This window comes from Diorhabda sublineata, chromosome 6 (genome assembly GCF_026230105.1).
Source record: "Diorhabda sublineata isolate icDioSubl1.1 chromosome 6, icDioSubl1.1, whole genome shotgun sequence".
In the NCBI taxonomy this organism is placed as follows: Eukaryota; Metazoa; Arthropoda; class Insecta; order Coleoptera; family Chrysomelidae; genus Diorhabda; species Diorhabda sublineata.
This window is the reverse complement of record NC_079479.1, coordinates 21,728,295-21,750,499: the sequence shown is the minus strand read 5'-3', so window position 1 is coordinate 21,750,499 and position 22,205 is coordinate 21,728,295. Positions and strand designations below refer to the sequence as shown.

General features: G+C 31.6%; 1 protein-coding gene across 5 annotated transcripts in view; it reads right to left on the bottom strand.

The window, feature by feature from the left end:
• The window catches only part of LOC130445928 (synaptosomal-associated protein 25), a 119,191-nt gene that overhangs the window by 6,219 nt on the left and 90,767 nt on the right, over window positions 1–22,205 (bottom strand). For all 5 annotated transcript variants that reach the window (XM_056781837.1, XM_056781836.1, XM_056781835.1 and 2 more), the window contains exon 7: window positions 1–22,205. This exon is cut by the window's left edge and continues 6,219 nt beyond it. In XM_056781837.1, coding sequence (XP_056637815.1) covers window positions 22,143–22,205 — 63 coding nt within the window. In that variant the 3' untranslated portion in view covers window positions 1–22,142.

Here is a 22,205-nt window from a genome sequence, read left to right as displayed (position 1 = left end):
ACCTTGGTTTTTGAATTTCTCAAAAAGTTGTAGATCTTTTCATTACCTACAACTCACCCTCTTCCCCACCACGATCTTAGATAGTCCGTAACTTATTTTTCCTTTTATTTTCATTATATTATCTTCTTTTTTCAATGGGTCATATCTCACTTCTATTTTTTTTTTGTTTCAAAAATTGTCAACCCTTGTGGAGACTCTAAGTCTCATATATAAGGAGTAGCCCTGATCGCAGTTGAAAGAGATTAATAGAGATCTGATACCCTTTTAGAACCGCGATCAGGGCTAATCCTCACCCAATCATACCCCTCATAACAGTATCTCAACTAAATAATCGCTTAAAATCGAAAGATAGACCTACTAAATAATCGCTTGAGAATATCACTACAAATTTTGGTTAAAGAAACTACGACATTTACAATAGAATATATTGTGAAAATTCATAATATTTAAAAATTACTGTTCAAAGTAACAAACTATAGGAAGTTAATCAATGGAGTTGATTTTTCAAAACAAAATAATCACTAGATATGGTAAATACATGGTATACCATCAACCTTTTTTCATTAGGGTGAAATGAAACCCGTTATCATATAATTTTATTTCCTAACGAACCTATAATCACAGTCTCTTTCTTTATTTTGGCAGCTGATATACAACACATTTCGCATTATGAAAAAAATTAACAACAATGTAACTTTATCAGAAAACAAAGATTAATTATTCTCAAGAAGCAAGACGCAGATACATTTTATTAGTTAATATCAGTGGAGTTAATTTTGGTTCATCTACATTTTAGTGTTGATCATGGAACTGAATTGAAAATATAAAATTGGAAGGATACATTCCTTTCCATAGCGGATGCCACCAAAAGAATTAAAATAATAACAAATATTTTCACAACCTTCAATTTCTGCTTATGAAAATTTAACTATACATTTTTCGGGCTTTTTTCATAGATACAGTAATTTTAAATTTAAGAATACATTTGCTTACTTTGTTACAATACAATACACATTGATTTCAGTTTTATATTTTGATATTTCCAATTAAATTAGCTGATATTTCCGTTCAAATACTGTATACGTATTTAAAATGGAATCTAGAATTATATAATGAAATCTAATATAATTTCCATTGAAAATGAAACTAAATCTTTAGAAATTATTACCATTATTTAATTGCAAGATTATGTTATTGCATTATCACTTTTACCTAGTACTGAAGGGGTGAAATTAAATTATGGACAATATTTATTGTGTGTATTAATTCGTGTTGATAAGGAAAAATTTCTTCTGTAATGATTGAATTTTTCAGAACTAGCAAAATTTGATATTACCTACTCATATTACTGTAAAAAATTCATCTTGGACTGATTTTTTCGAAAAAAAGTATCATTGTTAGAAAGGCCTACAAGCTTTACTCAACTTTTAAAATCAATTATCGTAATAATTAACAAAATTGTGTATTGATATTCCGAGATAAATTTCACACACTTTTTACACAATGGGGAAAACTAAACACCCAATATTCTTTTGCAGTATTATTTTTAATAATAAACGACCGAGAAACATGTTTATTTAATTCTTTAGAACTTATTTCATCAATTTGAGTTGATGTTGATTTGGCTTTTTCAATCACTCTTGCCAGAACTTCAGATGGCAAGCTCTCGCTTTCTGACAAAAATTCCCTTTAAGGACTTCATGAGACTGAGGCTTATTGATATAAATCCCATTAAAAAAGTCCCGAAGAGACTAAGCGATCCAGAGAAGCGCCCTCAATTCATACAATCTACGAATAAAAAAATCGGCTTTATGATTTCTCTGGGTCGGTAAACAGCACACTACGCAGTAACTCTCAGTGGCTGTAATGGTTTTTTTAGGTTATACATTGATTTTCGATGTATCAGAAATGATTATTTCGTTTATTCACGCAACCGCTAAGATGGAAATGAGCATCATCGGTCACGATACTGTTCGATGAAAAATCGTTTAACTCTCCGTTCAGATTCGCAAAAGATTGAGCGTACGTTACACACGGTAAACAGTTGATGCACTGTTTGCACTTTGTAAGGAAATGTATACAAATCTTCCTGCTAATTCCCAATGGTGTGGAACGTCGTGTGGTCAATATTCCTGGCTTCTCTTCGATATATTGGACAACAAGAGTGATGTTCTCAACAGTACGGTTGCTACGAGGAAGAACGATAAGGAAGGCCAGAAAATCTGCAACGGAATTCATGGTATACCAATAAAACCTATTCTGCGTTTGTTCATGCCACAAATGTCGATTTGGCAACTTTTGGGAAAGTTATAGGGTTTTCTAATAGAGTAATTACTTTTACCCCTCTGTTGTTTATCCTCTGGTATCAATTTGACGCATTAGAGTACGTTTACTTTGAAAAATTTGATGTCCCTTAAAAAAAAATCAGTTTAAAATAACAAAAAAAATTTGACGTTTTCACTTATTACAGTCTTTATCAAAAATATAATACAGACAGTGTTATAAGCTATCCTTTTAAAATGGATAGTCTGGCTAATTGAGTAATTCTATACGTGCAGACATTCTCTGAATCTACCAAACTTCTTTACCTACTTCCTTCATTCCCGTAAGTAAATTTAGATATATTTGAGGCAAAATTTCACTATATGGCAAATTTAACGTTGGGATTGTGAGCTTTAGACCTGCCAAAAATTTCTTAGAGCAATTAACATAACTCATAATATAATTTTCTTACTTCTTAGACAAAAGACTCTCAATAAATTGATATGGAAATATTGATATTTTCTAAGATTTCTTTTTACAATAGCTAAAAAATATTTTTCATGATGTCAATTAGCATTTGAACGGAAATAATCATTTTGTGGTTAGAAAGAATTATTAATCCCATATCTTATTGAAATTAATATACTTTTCTATTCATATAACCTTCAACTAACTCCATGGAGATAATCAAAGCTTTAAGATGCTACTATTAGTAATGAATTAGTCTACATAAATTTGTGAAGAGAAGAATGGCATATATTTTGTTTATCTAAAAAAAGTTCTTAAAAAAACTGGAAGTCAATATTTAGAATTGCGAGATTGTGTTTTTGAAAATACAAAAATAGTCGAAATATATCAATAACACAGGCCAACAAAGTAAACAAAAGAAATTGGTGACAGAAATATAACACCCAAATTTGATTATTTTAACGTGCTGACGCCAAAAAGTCCACCAGATTTTTTCTCTCAGCTCAAGTTTTTGAGATAAAGGTAAGAAAAAGTAGGGGGTGTTTCGGCTAATATGTATCTCGAAAACTATTTGAACTATCGAAAATGACATGTGGCAGTTATAAACTGTGTATAGTATTACATATTTTAAGCTAGTAGCTACTTTGTTACAAAGTCATATTTTAAATCTGTTATCATTTTTAAAAAATTTATTGAAACATCCTGTAAAAGCGACTCTCATAGTATTTTGACGATACCTATTTTTATGGTAGATACATAGAAACGACAAATAGAGTTTTATTTATTTCATTTGAAAAACAAAACGATCTTCGCAACCATAAATAAATCCTAATAAGAAATATTCTAGCAGATCGAAGCCATTGGAAGAAACAGTACACGTGCTCTATAAAAAAATTATTTTGCTTTAGAACGAAAAATTAAGGAATGGTTGTTTTTCCAAGCGGAAAATATTCAAATTTTCACGTTAAACCTTTTGTAGCAGAAGATAATGATGATATTGAAGTCAATCCACGGATTTCAAATCAGCAAAAATTAGTAATATTATATTACCATCCAGAGAGTGTTAAAGCAAAACGAATATCGTCTTTTCATAATACATTCAACGCAAGGTCTAACATCTGCTGATTCAGAGAGAAGATTTGCTTGTATTGTTAAAATGTCAATTGAAATATTAAACAAAAACTTCTTAATAAGATATTGGAGAGTGAAGAAAACCGTTTTCACAATATCGGTATAACTCATTCACTATTGGTTGGCTTAAAATATCAGGTGGATGCAAGAAAAATATAGTCCTCCTCCATGATTAAGGAAATTCAACTAAATGAAAAACCGACCATGAAATAGCAACAGAATTCTCATTTCGAGAACTGTTACGTTTGGATGTATATTTGTAAGATGGATTGGAAGATATGACGGTTGGTTGGCCAAATTTATCCCTGTTAGATTTTTTCCTTCCTAGTATCAAAATACACTAAATCAAGGGCATCACCAAGCAAACGTAGCTCAGTGAATCCTCTCGATGTTTTTCGTTATGTAAATAGCAAATATATTTTGGAAGAAAAAATCACTTTCGACTTTGTGAAAAGAGCTTATAATATCATTTAGGCACGCGAAACATGTAAATCACATTGGCGACAGTGAACAGTTTGGATTTTGATACATCATTTGATTGCAGCGACTTCGAAGAAGATACAACAAACTACGCAGTTTTTAAATGAGAAAAATTTGTCATGGAAATATTTGCTGCCTTTTGAATTATGGTATTCTGTGAGCCTCACAGTTTAAAACATATTTTAAGATGTATACCATGAAGAAAGAATAGGAAACAACATTTTTGTGAAAGAAATTAAAAACCTTCAATGAGTAAGTTGTGGTTTGTCGATTGAAAAACGGCAACAAAGTGGATAAAGAAATTGGGTTTGACCAAAGAAATTTAACCAACAAAGATTTGTTACGTGAGAAAATTTATCATTTTCGTCTTTGCATACTGAAGTGAAGGTGATGAAGCTTCAAATCGAAATGAAAATTATTCCGGATAGTTGTCAGGTGACTAGGGTTAAAGAAAAATGATAGCCAGTATATTTCATGGTCCTCAAACAAGACAACTTATCAAATATCCACAATTTACTTCATCTCAATTCATATGAATATAACGTTTGATGGGTGTTCATGGGTAAAAGTGATACAAAATCTCCTTGAAAATCATTCCTGGTTGTAGATGGCTTTCTAATTATTAAATAAAATCACGGAAAATAATTTCCTTTTATACAAAAAACAATTTTTCAATCATGAGAAAAGCAGTCGCGGGTGAATTTTTTCATGTTTTTACTTTCTTTATACTATACCAAGCTTTCGAACGACTTTGCATCAATTTTCAACGCTGTAATAAATGTTTTTCTCTTTTTGAGAAATTTCATAAAAACTAAACTTATTTGTTCCCATATATTTGTTACCAACTTTTCTGAGTTGGTTTCTTAACTCATATACAGGGTTATTTAGAATTTAATACAAAGGAGTGGGAGTATAATTGTGAATACCCCCCGTATACAAGTCAAAATAAGTTGGTAACAAATGGGTAGGAACAAGGAAGATTAGTTTTTATGAAATTCCTCAAAAAGGAAAAGAAGTTTTTCATTCCAAAATAACACTGCAGTTTTGTTATAAAGATAATGTAACTCACAATATAATTCAAATTATGTGTTTTCCTGTGAGATTTCGCGATATTGGTTTCGTCTCATAATTTTAATATACAAGTTATAACAATTTGGAAAATGATTATTCTATGAACCAGTTTCATTTGTTATTTATTCCAGCTTAACCAGTTTCATTTGGTATTTATTACAGCCTTGAAAATGGATGCAAAGTCGTTCGAAAGCTTAGTATCTATAGCATAAAGAAATTCACAAAATCAAAAAATTTTCCCATAACAGATTCCCCCATAAAAAATTGCTTTTTGGATAACAGAAAATTGTTTTTCGTGATTTTGTTTTTCAACTAGTTACTCGTGACTAATCACCAGTTTGGTTTTTAATTATTTATTTATTTAGACCACCACTCAGCCCAAGGGTCAATTAAAAGGTTGGAAGATACATACATAAGAATGAAATAAATTTTAAGTGATCAGTGATTAATAATGGAGTTCATTAATAATTATTCAAAATTCATTGTAAGTGGTAGTAGGGATATTCTTATTCTTCTCTAAAAGTTTTTATATCCTTCCGAACACCATAGTATGGATTGGTTTGTAAGGAGCTTCGGTATCAATCTAAAACACCTCACTGTTGGGCTGGATATTATTATCGGAACTGAAGTTTTTTAATCCCTATCTCTTAGTATTTAAGTAATTCCCTTGTGAAATGGCTGAAGGAAATTAGGATTGAGCTTAATTATGTGAAAAGTTAAGTTTACAACTTATGGGACTAATCTCTGGACCCATATTAGGAATAATCTAAAGTGAAAGCTTTTTGTAGCAAATCTTAAAAAATAGATTTGGTAGATAAAATCTGAGGACTATTTTGAATTTTGCACCAAAAAATGAACCAGGAATAGTTAAAAAACAGCAGAAACATATATTTTTGTTGGCCTGTGTAATTATTTCGAAATATACCTGAAAATGTTTACAATATGATTGTAAATTGTGAATTTGAGGCAACAAATTCGAAAACAATATTGGTATTAGGTATTCAATATGCTAATAGGTATAATAGTTTATTACAGTACAAGGGTCAAAAGTTGAATTATCGGACATCATGATACGCAAGATCGAGATTTGAACTTTTGGCCCGTGTAATGTATTATACTATTTTTCTTCATAGCCGGTCTAAAGTACGTACTTTCGTGCAGTGATGAAAGTTTAACATTTACTTCCTGTGAAAAGGACACGCGTGTATTACGCTACAAAAACTAAAAGCTGAATTTTTGGGCAGAACCGAGATTTCAGCTTTTGGCCCTTGTAGTGTAATCTGTCCCTGCTATTAGGGTCGAAAGTACACACTTTCGAACGAGTTATGAAGAAAATATAGTTAAAATCTTCATCATATTAAAAAACTGAATAATGAAATAATTCATTTATACATTATTGTGAAAGTGATTGTGATTAAAAGGTATGTAGAAGTGACATATTTATTGTATATGGAGAATTGTTTTATTTTATTTTGCAAGATTTATTTAAATTCTGACAATATAATAATATGAATGCGATTTCCATTCCGATTCAATTATCTTTCTGTTGTACTCGTATATAAATGTGTTATAATAACAATCTTTGGAAGATTCTTGGTGTTATCAAGGACAAAACTTGAAATCCCATACTGAACTAAATTGACTATCATCATAGTTGTAGGTATTTATTAAAAAAAGTAATCTAAATTCAGATTACATCAACATAAATATAATTAGCAATTATCTGATTGAATTTCAGGTTAGATTTGTATATTAAATGAAGGTGAAGCGTATGTCACGACAAATTAATATTATTTGAATATAAAAAATTCTCCATACGATCGTTTTAGTTTTCCATAAAAAAACATTGATATTATATGCTAAATGGAATACATCTTAACAAGTATAAGGTCTCGATCATTGTTGAAAACGAAATGTGGTAAAATGAGTACTAAGAACTAGATTTTTGTGCAAATGAGCATGAAATTGAGTTTATATATTTAACAATAACCAATATTACCGACTTCGAAAACTTATATGAAGTACGCTCAAATGAATATATAAATATTTAGGTTCACTACATAGATCATTGATTACTAATTCTCTGCTTATTTACTATTCTCTATAGACCAATAGCTATTTAGCACATAATAATTCTGTGATACCAGTACAGTTAAGTCTCTATAATCCATCACTTCCACAATTGTTTTTTCCTAGAGCATCTCAGGAGTATTAAGATTTATACATAGTCTTGATTATGTTTGGAAAAATATTTCAACCATAAGAGGTTGTGACCAGATCCCAGGTTATTAGACAATTGGAAACAAATAAAAAATATGATAAAATAATAGTTCCTGTATATGAAAAATTCCACGATCAAAAAGAAACCATTCATAAGTTTTAATTTAAATGAGTTGATCAAAAAATAATTAGCCAATGAGGACGAGGAAGTTAATGCAGAAATTTCTTCAATGCTTGAAAAGGATGAAGCCTATTTCTATACGACTTCGTGATGCTGGAAGTGCTTTCAGCTCATACGTTAAAGAAAGCGATAGAATAACTTCGAATAATTCAGTTTTAAAGAGATTTTACAAGCATGATTGAAAGTTTGAATAAAAACCTAGTACATATTGATTATTTCTTCATACGTAATGTATGAGGTGGATTGAATAGGAATTATCAATTATAAATGAACATAATTTTTACTTTCTAGCGCATTTTTTACAAAAAAGAATGCGCTATTACTATCGTTTTGCCATCCGTTTGTCTGTAGCAGCGGTATCTTCTCTCAGGGAGCATGTAGGGAGCTCAAGATTTTTGCATTTAATTCCTGTATAAATGTAGAAATGCCGAAGCGTAAGAAACTTTGGGGATTATTAAGAAAAAATATTTTTTGTAAATGTCAATATTTTGATGAAGACCGCAACGTAACGTCAAATTTTTTATAGAAACCTACGTCATAGAAACTATGTATCTCACGAAGAGAGAAGAAGAAAAACTTTGAAGGAAAAATATTAGTTTCGAAGAAAACAGATGAGGAAGAATGTAGAAGAAGAACAAGCAATTGGAAGAGATAATGAGAGAACAAAACATAGTAAAACTCCAAGACGTTGAATTTCTATGGTCATATAGAGTGTATCTCATGAAAAAACAAAAGACAACCTCATAATATTTGAGGGACAAATATTAGTGCAAAAGATAATAGATTAGAATGAATGGGGAACGTTAATGGATAGGGAATTGAATGATTAAAAGACAAGACATAATTGAACTCATCAACTCCCCAGAGTTCAAAATGCCATGCCACACGTAGAGAGTGTCTCATGAAGAAGGAAAACCCTGAAATATTCCAAGAAAAAAAAGGGTAGATGAGAATGAATGTAGAATGCTATTATATAGGGAATCAAAAGAGATATTGAGAGGACACGACATCGTTGAACTCATAAAATCTCGGAGGTTGAAATGCCATGGACATGTAGAGAAGAAGAAAACATCAAATATTCGAAGGAAAATATTAGGACCAATGAATAGGGAATGAAAATAGATAATGGAAAGGCGAGACATGGTTAAACTCATAAAATCCCAGAGTTTGAAAATCCATTGACACATAGAGAGTGTTTCACGAAGAAAGAATGAGAAAACCTTATGATAATTGAAGAGAAAATATTAGGTCCTGTTAAAAAAGAATTAAAAGTGATATAAGAAGGAAAAGACATAGTTAAACTAGAAATTCCAGAGGTTAAAATGACATGACATGTTGAGAGAATCTGTAATAGAGAAGTTAGAAATTGGAGATGACGGAGGGTAGAGGATAGACCATGGGGACAATCAAGTGAGAGAAGACATGAATATGAAGTATTAAAGACGTTATATACAAGATCAACAATAAGAGAGAATAAACCAGAATAACGGAAGATGCTAAAGCCATGAAAACTTATAAAAGGATTAAGGAAGAAGACTATGAGTCATTAAAAGTGATTCATTATATACATGTATGTATCTATATAAAATATCTTGGGAACAAACGTAGTTAAAAATGTTATGTATATACTTTTTTAAAAATTTCATTTTTTAATAGACTATTTCATTATTTTATAATATTTTTGTTCAAACGTTCAGTAAACCGACCATAGTCTCATATATGTGGAGTAGAGACTCAACTGTATTTAAGAAATAGGAGGTACCTCTGTTTGTTTTTTCGAAAAATTTGGGTTTTTTTTTTGATACCATTAAAAATGAGTAATACTTCAACAAAATATATGAAAATTCTTATTCTAAGTGAAAAATGTTGAAACGAGAGAACTTTGAGCTTCAAATAAGTTTTGACCTCCCCAAAAAAGTTCACTTCAGTGTTTATTATTCATTTCCATATACTATTTTTCTTACTGGAGAATCTCTTTTCAACAAGATTATGTTTTATATCATTCCAATTCTTAGATTTAGATGTTTCGAATGTATATTCTAAAAAATTTTAAAAATTAAAGCACATATATTTGTGTTTCAAATTTTCATGGAAGAAATAAAGACAAGAATGAACTGAAACACATCTTTGGGATCAAATGAGGTATACACTTACTATTAACATTGATATTTAGTAAGCTCTACTCAGTGGCGTAATTAGACGTGGTTAAAGTACGAATTGACAATTATTCCTTAAATAACAATATGGAGAGGTTGATTTAGCGAAAATCTTCACCTTAATTTGTAATAAATGAGCTCTGACTGTAAGTGAAATTCATTTTTCCTGGTGCTGCTACTAGAAGTAATACGAAAGAACATGCTTATTCTAAGTGGCCTTTGAAATAATGTTGTCAAATGCTGAGTCAAACACAAAAACTATCGCGAATAATGAATAAGAAATTTTTATTTTTTGTGTAAAGTTAACAACGATGCCAGCGTTTAATACTGAAATGGCTAATACGCACTTTTTATATGGATTAGCGAATCAAAATGCCATGTTCTGATACGTTTACTAAGATAAATAATCGTTTACAAGAGAATGAAACTTTTGTTAAATCAGAGCGTATTACTGGACGACCCAGAAATGCGAGAACTCCACACTTGGAAAACCAGGTTTTTAAATTATTGACAACAAACATCCAGAAACGAGTACCAGAAAAATTGCTGATAAAGTGAATATTGGTAACAGAACTATTTGGAATATTCTCAAAGATAATTTATGATATCCATTATCCATATTATATCCTCCACATTTTGCAGTGACTGTGCGTGAGTTTTTAATGACGTTTTTCCAGGCCATTCAATCAGACGAGGATCTCTATACCTCAGCCCCCTAGGTCACCTGGATGCAATCCTATGGATTTTTGTGTGTGAGGATATCTAAAATCGCTCATTTACACAATCCCGATATTAAACACAAATACAATTCTGTAATGTTATTCGTAACAATCCTGGTATCTTCGAATCATACATTTATACATATACTCTGAAATGTATTATTTTTCCTTTATGTTTAACACATGTTGTTGTTTCTAATAAAATAATAAAACAATTCGGTACCCTGTATCTCATTAACTACAAGACTTATCACACATGGTTAGGTTTCCGTCTTAAAAGAGTGACGAATCGTCCAGTACAATATTTTAGATTACTTAGGAAATGCCCTGTATGGATTCATCAATTTTACTTATATTTAAATTGATGTTTTTTTTTTTTATTTTATTGTAGGTTATCTGTCTGTTGAGATCCCACTGCTTGAATCTATAAGTATCTGTTTTTTTTTCATAGAATTAAGTTTGATTAAATGTTTTGACAGTATGCAAAGTAATAGAAATCGGTTGCCTATCATAAATTAGCCACAGTTACCTGTAATTAATTTTTTATATAAATGGCAATTATATATTTTTTCATTAAATTTCATGTCACTTTGGAAAAAATAATGTGAAGAATAAAAATATGATAACCTATAAGCCACAACATCAGAGTTTCCAATTGTAAACAGGTAGATTCTTGTTAATTATTTAGTTAACATTTTTTTTACCAAACTCTAATCGAAACGTTTAATTTCTACTTTTCACGAAATCCCTTGTTGGTAAATTTCGCACAATGATAGTTCAAGGTACGCTAATTAAGGTCTCTATGGGTCGTCCATAATGTAGGTATATTGCATAAAAAACTTCATAAACATTCCTCAGTCAATTGAGGAGAGATGAAATAGTCCCGGCCACTTAAGGCAAAATTGTTACTTAATCTTAATATGTTTTCATTATGGCCACATATAAAACAGTTATTAGATGATGCTTGCCGTAATATATTTAGACGAAATGCCAGAGGATCATCCTGAAAAGCTCTTACTTCATTCACTATAAAGATGTTACAGTTGTAACATAATCTAGTATCAGCATTCACAACAAGAGGACCACTACTATCAGTATTTTTTCTAAATATGCTACCTTTGGAGTTTTCAGGGGTAGTTTTGAGGTTTCGTGCCTATTTAGACTTTTTATCAGCTTGCTTTGAACTATTATTGTGCCAAGGTTCAAAACAATTCACCAAAACCAATTCTCTTCCTCCCAGAGTATCTTCGGACTATTCAGGGAGGGGCAGTTTTGACAGGGTTTTGGGGTTTTAAGGTTTTGTGCCCATAGAGACATTTAATTATCTTGGGTCAAGCTATCATTGTGCCAAGAATCAGAGCAATTTACCAAAGCCAATACCCTTCCTCCCAGGGTATCTTCAGACACTTCGGGGAGTGATAATTTTAGAGTTTGGGGGTTTTGAGGTTTCGTGTCGATAAAGACTTTTAATGAGCATGCTATAAACTATCATTGTGCCAAATTTCATAAAAATTGGCTGCAACCCAATTTCCGTAGGGATTGATTATAATAAAAATATTTTTGTCACAAGAAAAGAGATAGTTCCTCATTCGTTGTCAATGAAATCCTTCCTTTGCCGTTTATGTATATTAACATTTTATGTTATTGAATTAAAACTATTTATTTTTAATTTATAATAAAGATTGCCAATAGTATTGTATCTATTTTATAACAGAAAAAAAAATAACCACTGAACAATGTCGTCAATTGTTCACAAGCTTACTATGTACTGACGTCAGTGCTATATTGGAAATGAGCGTTTCAGCGAAAAGTTTAAGCCAAAAATTCAAAAAACTGTTTTTAAATGTGATAGTATGATGATGATTTAGGTCTCTTCTGTTTTAAAATTAGTTTTTTCTTATAGTTTTTGAAAGAGATAAAAATTTCAGATTGAAAAAATTAAAGAAATTTTTCAAAATGTCAAACACTTTTTTGTTTAAACTAATTTTAACCTATTAGTGACCAATTACAACTAAAGTTGCATGACAATTCAAAATTTTCTAAAAAAAAAATCACAACTTTCAGACAATCTTTTAATGTCAAGTAAAAAATGAATAGTTGTTTTAGTTGACAATCGTATGTGACTCACAGTGGAAGTGAGTTGTTGTGGGTAACTCTCTTTTTTAACCAGTCATCTACTTGACTTTATTGTGGAAAATTGAAAGTTATTTTTTTATACAACAAAACTTGCTGCTTTTGTTAGAAAAAACTGAAAAATGTTTTTGTATTTTTCTATATCTCTATTATCTACAGGCCTAATACCATTTTACAACAAAAATTATGTGAAAAAAAATTATATTCTTGGTACACTGAGAATATAACTTATATAAACTTAACAAAAAAGTCCTGTGAGAATATTCCATTATGTGGAAATAAAGTAAATTATAGAAAACTAAAGGATAAAGATTCATTTTCTTGAGAAGAATGGGGTAAATATCAAATGTGTTCCAATGGAAAAATGGATGAAATGACAGTAATGTCGGTACAGTTTTGATAAATTGTGATCTAGGGCTCCAAAAATTCACGAATAGGTAGTCTAAAAATGACTCTAATTCATATGGGAGCAATCGATCTGATCGAACAATTCGTACCCACATATAGGATTGGAATAGGGTCCAAAAAAAATATATAAAATAAATTTGGTGTATGATATAAAGCAAAGTATTGCATTGTCGGTTATGTTCTAACATAGACATTTCACAATTTCAGAGGGAATGTTCTTCAAAATTATGGTAATGAATCACACCTAGCTAATACAGGAAGAGATGAGCTTGGTCTGGTGCAGCTAGATCATTTATTTCTAAGAATAATTCAAATATAGAGTGTGTGTGTATCATGTAAAAACTTAATAATCTACATATATAAGAAATGCAATCTTTCATTCATTTCGAAATGTTTTTTTTTCGGTACCATCAACCATAAAATATAAATTGTTGACGTTTAGAGAAAAGAATTGATGAAATATATAAGTAAAAATTGTCGATTTCAAGTCAGACTGTAGATTAATCATTTTGTAATAACTTTTTGATTGATTAAATCAATTTCAAAACTATTTGAAGTTATTTTCCGAATTTAAATCCTGAATTGCTTGCTAGTAATTACTCCTCAGAAGCATCTTTAGTTGCTTGGTCGTGATTCCACTTATTATTTATTTGTTCAAGACCATTAAAAAAAATAATTCAAGAAACAATTGTAAAAAAATTTTCGGGCATTCAACTGAAAAAAAGTGTACCAAACATCCCCACCACTCCATATTGACAAATAAGTTTAATTTTTGAAAATTATCTAGAGTAGCGTAAAAGATATACATTGTGGGACATTATTTTATTTATTCCAATGATTTGAAATGATTGAAATAACAAACAATATGTGCTTGTTTTAAAATCTTTTTAGAGAAAGCCTCGTTATTTTTGATACGTTTATATTTTTTAATTTTCCACCATTTTTAATGTGTTTCTAGATTTTCTATCAAAATTTCCGAATGAAGTTCGAAACATCTTCTTGAAACTCTATACAACATTTTTGTAATTACATATATAAGTTACCAGAATTTTCGAAAGTTCTGAGTCACAGTAAACAAATGTAAACCTCGATATTGACACTACCAACTTAGAAAATGGAGCTCCTACTTATTATACCGAATATAGAACGTTAACAAGTTTTCGAATCAGTAGAGTACACAATGTTTTTTTACCACATTCCTTTTGCTTCAACTCACATAAAAATACAATTGTGAAATTAATATATGTGCAAACTATTATTTGATCAAGCCGATTAACATCTAGAATTGAGAAAGAAGTATAAAAGGCGACTTGAATCATCCCCACCACTCTCTCTCTTTAGGACTTAAGAAGTTTGTTGGCACGCTGGTTGGCCACTGCAATGCGTGTTTCGTTGCTCTCACCCTAACCAACATTAACATATAACCAGGTGCCGTTTTTAAAAATTATGAACATTACTACATATCAACACGTTCCTACTAGAAAAATATCAAGTGTTTTCAATGTAAGTGTCGAATATTTCAATTTTAACAAATAGACTTATTATTTCCCCTTTTATTAAAAACTGTCTCTCATATTCCTATTTGAGAGGTTGTGAAAAACGACTTTATGACGGAATCATTTATTTAGATTTTTTCAATACCATCAACTTGCTTCAATATTTTTGAAAAGTTTTACGAGTAGTTGAAACTGTATAGATAGTGTGTTTTGAAACTCTACCACTAAACATAGATTAAAGATACTAGATGCAATTTCGTGTAACTTAATTTGTCTTAATTATAAAGGAATTATCACTGTTTGTAGATTGATAACATTGATAAATCCTGATGTTAGCATATCTCAAGAAAACCAGTAGTTACAAACGTTAGTGCTGCAATGACGAATTATTCACTATCTAAATCTACAGACTCAACCAGACAAAAAAAGTCATCGTATCTGCCACATTACCTAAAAATAGTAGAGCTGATAAAGCTGGAAAGCAGTGACAAACCAATGGACCAAATTTATAGCATGATGAACAACATCCCATTCAAAGCGGTGATCAATGACCGCCAATTATGGATCAATAAAGATCATTTGCAAGCATGAATACATCTAGTATACAGAGGGTTCGAATATAATGTAAGCTATTTTTCAGGTAAATTTGACAGCAATAAACTTTTATAGTCAGGTGCACTTGAATTCGCATTCTTTCCGATAGCCAAGCAGCCTAGAAGGCTCTGAAAGTTTGCTGGAGAATCAGGTGAAACCTTACTGGAGAAACAATTCAGGCCTTAGACAACCTGAACGATCCATAAACATATCAACCAAGAAGTAAAAAGGAGCTTCTCATTATGTCCAGAAATGACATTGAACTGGTGGTTGCACTTCTGCATCTTAAGACGATAGGCACTGCAGAAGGGGCAAACTGCAGATTCTGCAACCAAGCCATGGAGACAGCAGAGTATCTACCATCGTACATTTAACCTAAAGGTTTATGTACCTCAACAGAGTAATGCTTAGTAAGTGGGACAATAAAACCCCCAGATAAATTACCTCATTCAGGAAGAGTCCACGTATTTTGGAAACAAAATAATGGCACGTAGAGTCATACAGAAATTATATCGTTAGGTATAGGATAGCCAAATCGACTCCTCAAGTATGAATTAAATTCACATATTATCCATTCTACATTGAAAACTATTAAATGTAACAGGAAGCACTGTTACATTAGCCTTTAAAGACGAAGATTAAGTTATCGCATACGTTTATTATTTTCGTAATTAATTTTTTTTTATTTTATTTTATAAAACGTAAGCATCTTTGCCCGAAGTAAAATCGACATACTGAAATCGGCATAAGTCAGACAACGCAAACGAAAAAGAATAAAACGAAGCATGTTCGTGTTTCAGCTAGTGTGCGAGTGTCATGATAACACGTGTTTGTTCAATAGACGCATTTTCAGAATTAATAACCGATACAAGATCACGCTTCAAGAAAGAATTTTTCTGTAACGTATCTGCGTATGCGAATCATTTTGGAGAATGGATGGGCAGACGAGGATTCATTGAGTAGGTCATGTGAACTGACACCCGCAAATGAAGAATAATTTTAAACTCTTCGTGAATAGTTTGACATGCTTCGCTGGTTCTGGCTTTTCGTTGAGACACGTTGCCGAAAATGCAATTGATCAAGAAAGGTATCAATTTGACCACTTAGCGTAACCCTTTTGTAATTTCTTTTAATAAATTGATTTTTTTCTCTTAATGCAAATTTTTTGCTTGACTTATGCTGACATCTGTACAATTATAAGCAACTAGAGAAAAAATTGATAATTATTAAAATGTACATGACGTGAAAAGGTCCTCGAGTTGTTTCAATGATTACGACATAATATGGCAATCCTGCCTTGGAATTGAAGGAGGTACAAGATAATAGTGTATAAGTGTAGAAGAAAACATGAGGGATTCGAAGAATAGAGTACAGCAAGAAAATGTTTTCCTGTTGTTGTTCCTGCTAAAGTGGTTGCAGATATATAGAAGAAAATTGAGGAAGCGTTGGCAAAGTAACATTTCCAGAATCAGAATTGCAGCTGTCTATTGGTTATTTATTTTCCTGCGCAACTCGTGGGACTGGGGTATGCCGACGAATTTAGATAACAATTTTATTTTGTGTGAGTGAAAATTTTTCCGTGCTGTAGCGGAAAATATAGATATAGGATTCTAATGAAAAATGTGAGTTAAGGTTTAAAATTTTATCAGTGCAGGCTAATACAATTCAATAAGTTTGTAGTTGTCTGTTTCTTTGAGATATACTTAAAAACTGGTTAACTATTAGGAAAAACTTTTAGAAATGTTAATTAAATCAAGTTGGCACAAAATGACATCTAGTATCTGTACTTTACATATGACAGGAGAGTTTCAAGACGTCCTGAAGTATTCACCATCAAATCTTGAAGATTTTGTAGGGCATTCAAATGTTTGCTTCACGAATATTTGTACATTTTATCATTAAGTAAACCGTATATATGGTTTTTCAAGTTTAGATTCACTTCATATTGTATTTTGTTGAATATTAGTTTAAATTTCATTTACTGAAATTATCTGAAATTGCTATAGATCAAAAACAGATACAGAGCAGACTGGTCTGCTTTTAGGATATCCACAACAACGGCGAGGAATGGAAAAAGAAGAGCGACTAATACAAACATATTATTTTTTCTGGAACCATTGGCGATATTCTTGATAAACACACTGCTTACTTCCACTATACCAACAACAGTGACACTGTTTAACATGATTTTTCTTAATCGAGTTATCGTCTTCATAGTCCGACTATAAGACGTTTATCTCTAAGCAAAACGAGCGCCAAACAAAGTAATGAATGTAGTAAACATTTTGTAATATGTTTACTACACTACTTGTCCCAAAGTTAACTGGACATCTAAGCGCACGTCTACACACTCGTGCAATCTCGCGAGGAACTCTCTTGGAGTCCGCATACTTGGCAACATGGACATTCAAGTAGCAGCTGCTGGTGCACTGCACTCTCACTTACTAACCATACAAATATAATGAAATAAAAATGGAGAAAAAGAAAATGCCGGATGATTGCAATGCACTGTAATCTGAATTGTATGTAAGAATGTAAACATATTCGAACTTCATCTCATTTCAAGTCCTTTGAGTCGGGCGCAAAGCCTTACAATGATCAGGAGTTAAGTGAGGCAAGACGAAGTGAAGTTGTCGCCTCACTATCTTCTTCGGTCAACTTTACCAGCAGTGTAGTGTACGCTTTCAGTACAATACCTCAAAAAGGCTTTGAAGTGAACGAATATCATCATCTATTTAAATCCGTGTAGCTTTGCTTATTTTTGACAAATCTTTTGAAGATTAAATCTCGCAATTCCACAAATTTTAAGCTACAGAGGGCACCAGAAGTAGCTTTCAATTTTAAGTGGATATAGAGCTGTAGAAAAAATAATTCCTACAATGATAGGGAAACTACCAGAGACAGAAATTATGCTCATTTACCCCATCTTCACTGCCGTTTTACATTAAAACTATTGACTAAAACTCTTAAGAACTCGTGAAATAATATTGAGTCCAAAGATGGAGAAAATCTAAATAAAACCAATAAGCCCATTTACAATCGTATCCAAAAGACTATTGCTATAAACAATTAGCAAAGACCACCAATTTCGTTTCCTAAAAGAGCACTCTAGTGTGCAGCAGGTTATGCTGAATAATATTCAGCATAACTACTGCAATGGAAAATGAACAGTACTACATAACTATTTTTTTGGATGGTTGCATTAAACAAGATTTAGCAAAAGGCATTGGTGAGATCATTTTTGAGCTAAAGAGAAATTTAAACAGGATTGATTGGAAGTGTTTCAAAGAAGTTTCCAATGAAATTTCGTATACTTCAAGGCAGCATTCTTGTACCTCTACTATACGTGCTACATATAGCAAATCTATCAACTTATAATGAAACCATCACTGGTATTATTGCAGACGATACCGTCATTCTTACAGTCCATGAGAAACTAGTAACATCATCTTACAGACACGACTATAGGATAATTAAAACGAAATCTGCTCAAAGGACTTTGAGAAAATGTTAATATCCTCTAGTTCCACTCAACACAATTGAACTTCTCCTAGTATCAAATATATAGGAATATACCTCGACTTAAAACTCAACTGGAAAGAACACATACTTTAAAAGCGAAAACAAATAGATCTAAGAAAAAAAAATCTGATATACAAATCTGTAACAAAGCCGGTTTACAAATATGGTTTCCAAATCTGGGGATATCATAGCAAGTCATATTTACTGTGGAAAGTTTAATGACGTATGAAATGGATATACTACGCATGATAACTGCTGCCCGATTATTTGTATCACATCAAACGCTCCTTCAACCTAACAGAACCATTCGTACAGAAAGTAATTACAGAACAAAATACCAAACACCGACACTATTAAGCAATTTATTATTTGAACAAAAATACAATAGAAGCTTCAAAAGTAATTTGTCAGCTGATTTGAAAAAAAAACTGAAGGAGTCGGATCGTGGAAGATCACCTGCACCGAAGTAAACCAATGCGCAACTCCTTGTTTTGATTGCTTGCACTAAATATAAGAGCTACAAGACAATATAAAATTTAATAGGAACTGGCAAGCTGATCTGCGAAACGATTAAAAGAGTCTTATCATTGAAAAAGACCTCCCCACGCTAATAGATCACCTGCTCCGAAGTAAACCAATGAGCTTATAGAATTTCTTGTTTTTATTGCTTTGAAAAATGTTATAATAAAAAATTTCTATTGCAAATTGCTCGGTGGCTCTTCTCACACTTTTTGAACTTAGGAACAAATAGAACAATTTTTTGATATGTTGATGTACTAAGTGATTCTACTAATTCACTTAATCTTGACGTCTATTTTTGTAAGACATCCTATATAGATTTTACAAATATGTGATGTTAGTTTATTGTATTCAAACAATAAAAAAAACTAATTTATATGATGCGTGTTGTTCCATAAATAAATAAAAAAAATAAAATGTGAAATAAAATATATTAACAAATAATTTACAAACTCAAAATCTCAAAACATTCTCATATAAACCTGGTCCCTAAATTTCTAGCTTATCTCACTTAAATATATGTTAAATATAAATATAGGTGAATAAAAGTAGATACTGAGCAAAACGTGATGACGTGAATATATAGGAAAAATAATTAATTATTTTCATGCTGCGAAAAATTTATGTTGAAAATGATTTCTGCTTTGTTAATTTTAACACAGGAGCAGTGAATAATGATCTGTTGTCTCATTATTCTTAACCCTTTAACTCGTATATGATTTGACATGTTTATTTATTCTAAAAAAAAAAGACGTAAAACTAGATCTAGAATTTCACAAATTATGCAGAAAGTTACGGCAAAAGCATTTGTTCAGCCCGCGGCGGCAATTTTTAAATGAATTTCACCAATTACTTAGATTGCTCAATGGGGTTAGTTTATCGAATCATTAGCAATAACAAAACTATTTTGTATATTATCATTTGACATTTTGAAACAATTGTTGAACCAGAATGTCGTTTTAAAATTGATGAAGTCAAGATTAATCAAAGACGTGTAATTTCAAGTGGTTAAAAAGGTTACTAGAAGGCCGAGAATTAGTGAACGGAGACCAAAGACGCCCGTCGTCATCGCCTACCAATGAAAATGTTAAATTAATTCGGGCTTGCTATACTGCAATTATAATTATGGCTGATGAAGCGTCACTCTCCCAAACAATCAAATCACGAAATTCTAACACAAAAATTTTAAATGGAGAAATGGAGAAATTGTTTGCGAAAATTGTACCGAAGCTTTTGACTCAAGAACAGAAAGTAAAGAGGATTGAAAGCTATAAGTATTGGTTTGAATCAGAGGAAAGAAGGGACTTTCTCAACCCAGTTATCACTGGTTCTACGAATTCGAAGTCAAGTTCAAATCCCCAAGCAAGGAATGGAAGCTAGCAAGAGACTGAGAACAAATAATCCGCAAAAATCAAGTTCCAATGTGAAGATGATGTTTTCTTTCCTGTTTTCGTTTCTAGAGGTATAGTTCACAAGGAATTTATCCATGCCGACCTGAGAGTGAACGGAAATTTTTACGTGTTGGGACGTCTCAAAGCTCGTGTGGCTCGGGTTCGACCGGATTTGGCACAAGAAGGTAGGCGGATCCGTCATCACTACAAAGGGTCCGCTCACATGTCGCTAGTTGTGGTCAATCACCGTGATAGACCATCCGCCTTATTTACCCTATTTAGCTCCTTGTGACTTCTTGTTTCCGAAATGCAAAATGATGCTTAGATGGCGACTCTTAGAAGATGTGGAAGCTATTGAAACAGGAACAACACGGCATCTGAACAGCATCACAAATGAAGACTCAGCAATGTGGAAACGGCGTTGGGAAAAGTGCGTCTTGTCTCAGAGAAGGAGATTACGTTAGAATTCCTGAAGAATTGTAAAGAAACTTTTATACGTATTTTCTGGTTAAACCTCGTCGTGATATTGGAGGCTAGATCTACTTATTTCACTAATTCATTTGAGATCATAAAAGTGGTATAAGACGATTTTTTCCATATGATAGACCTATGCGCCGTAAATGTGTGGATTTTATGGTAAAGAAACAACGAAGACTCTTATTTATCACATTTGCGTAAAACTGGAATACCCCTTCCTCTTAAACGAGGAGTGACTTTTTTACCTTCTACGAGAAGCCATGGAAGTCCATCAATTTGTTCAAGGCTTCTGACTCCAACCCAGAGGAAACAAATGAGAAAAACTTATGAGAGTGGCAGATAATTTGACAGATTTGTTCAATGAGAACCTATACTAAGTGTTATGTATAACGAAAAAAGAAAAAAAAAGAATTTTGTATAACATTCTTTTTTGCACCATTGTCTACAGATATAATAAAATTATGATATCACACCATGTATGAAAATAAAAACTTGGATTTATTGGATGTAATTTTTAAAAAACAAACAAAATCTGTAGATCATTTTGTAGTTTTTAAAAAACAATTCAGTTTAAGAAAATTTTTTTTCACATATTCAATATCATGCAATAAAGGGTTAAGAATGATTACAACAAAAACCAATTTTTGTATTACTTAAGCCAACTGTGTATTCTCTTATAATATTTGTAGTACATTATTTAAAAATAAAATTGTTTGTTACGTCACCACGAAGCTATACTATAATATATAAAATTAGTTTGTTGATAAAATTTGTTAACTGATGTTTGTATGCTAGTAAGCAGCAAAAAGCGATAATTATTACATTTGAATCGGATATTAACCAGTAGGAACGGGTTGGACAGGCAAAAAATGAAAGGTATAAACTTTTCAGTGTTTTTTTTTTGTGTAATGTGTCTACTTGAGAAGGTCGTGTGCCCGCTGGTTGGCCACCTCTATCCTCGTTGCGTTGGAGTCAGC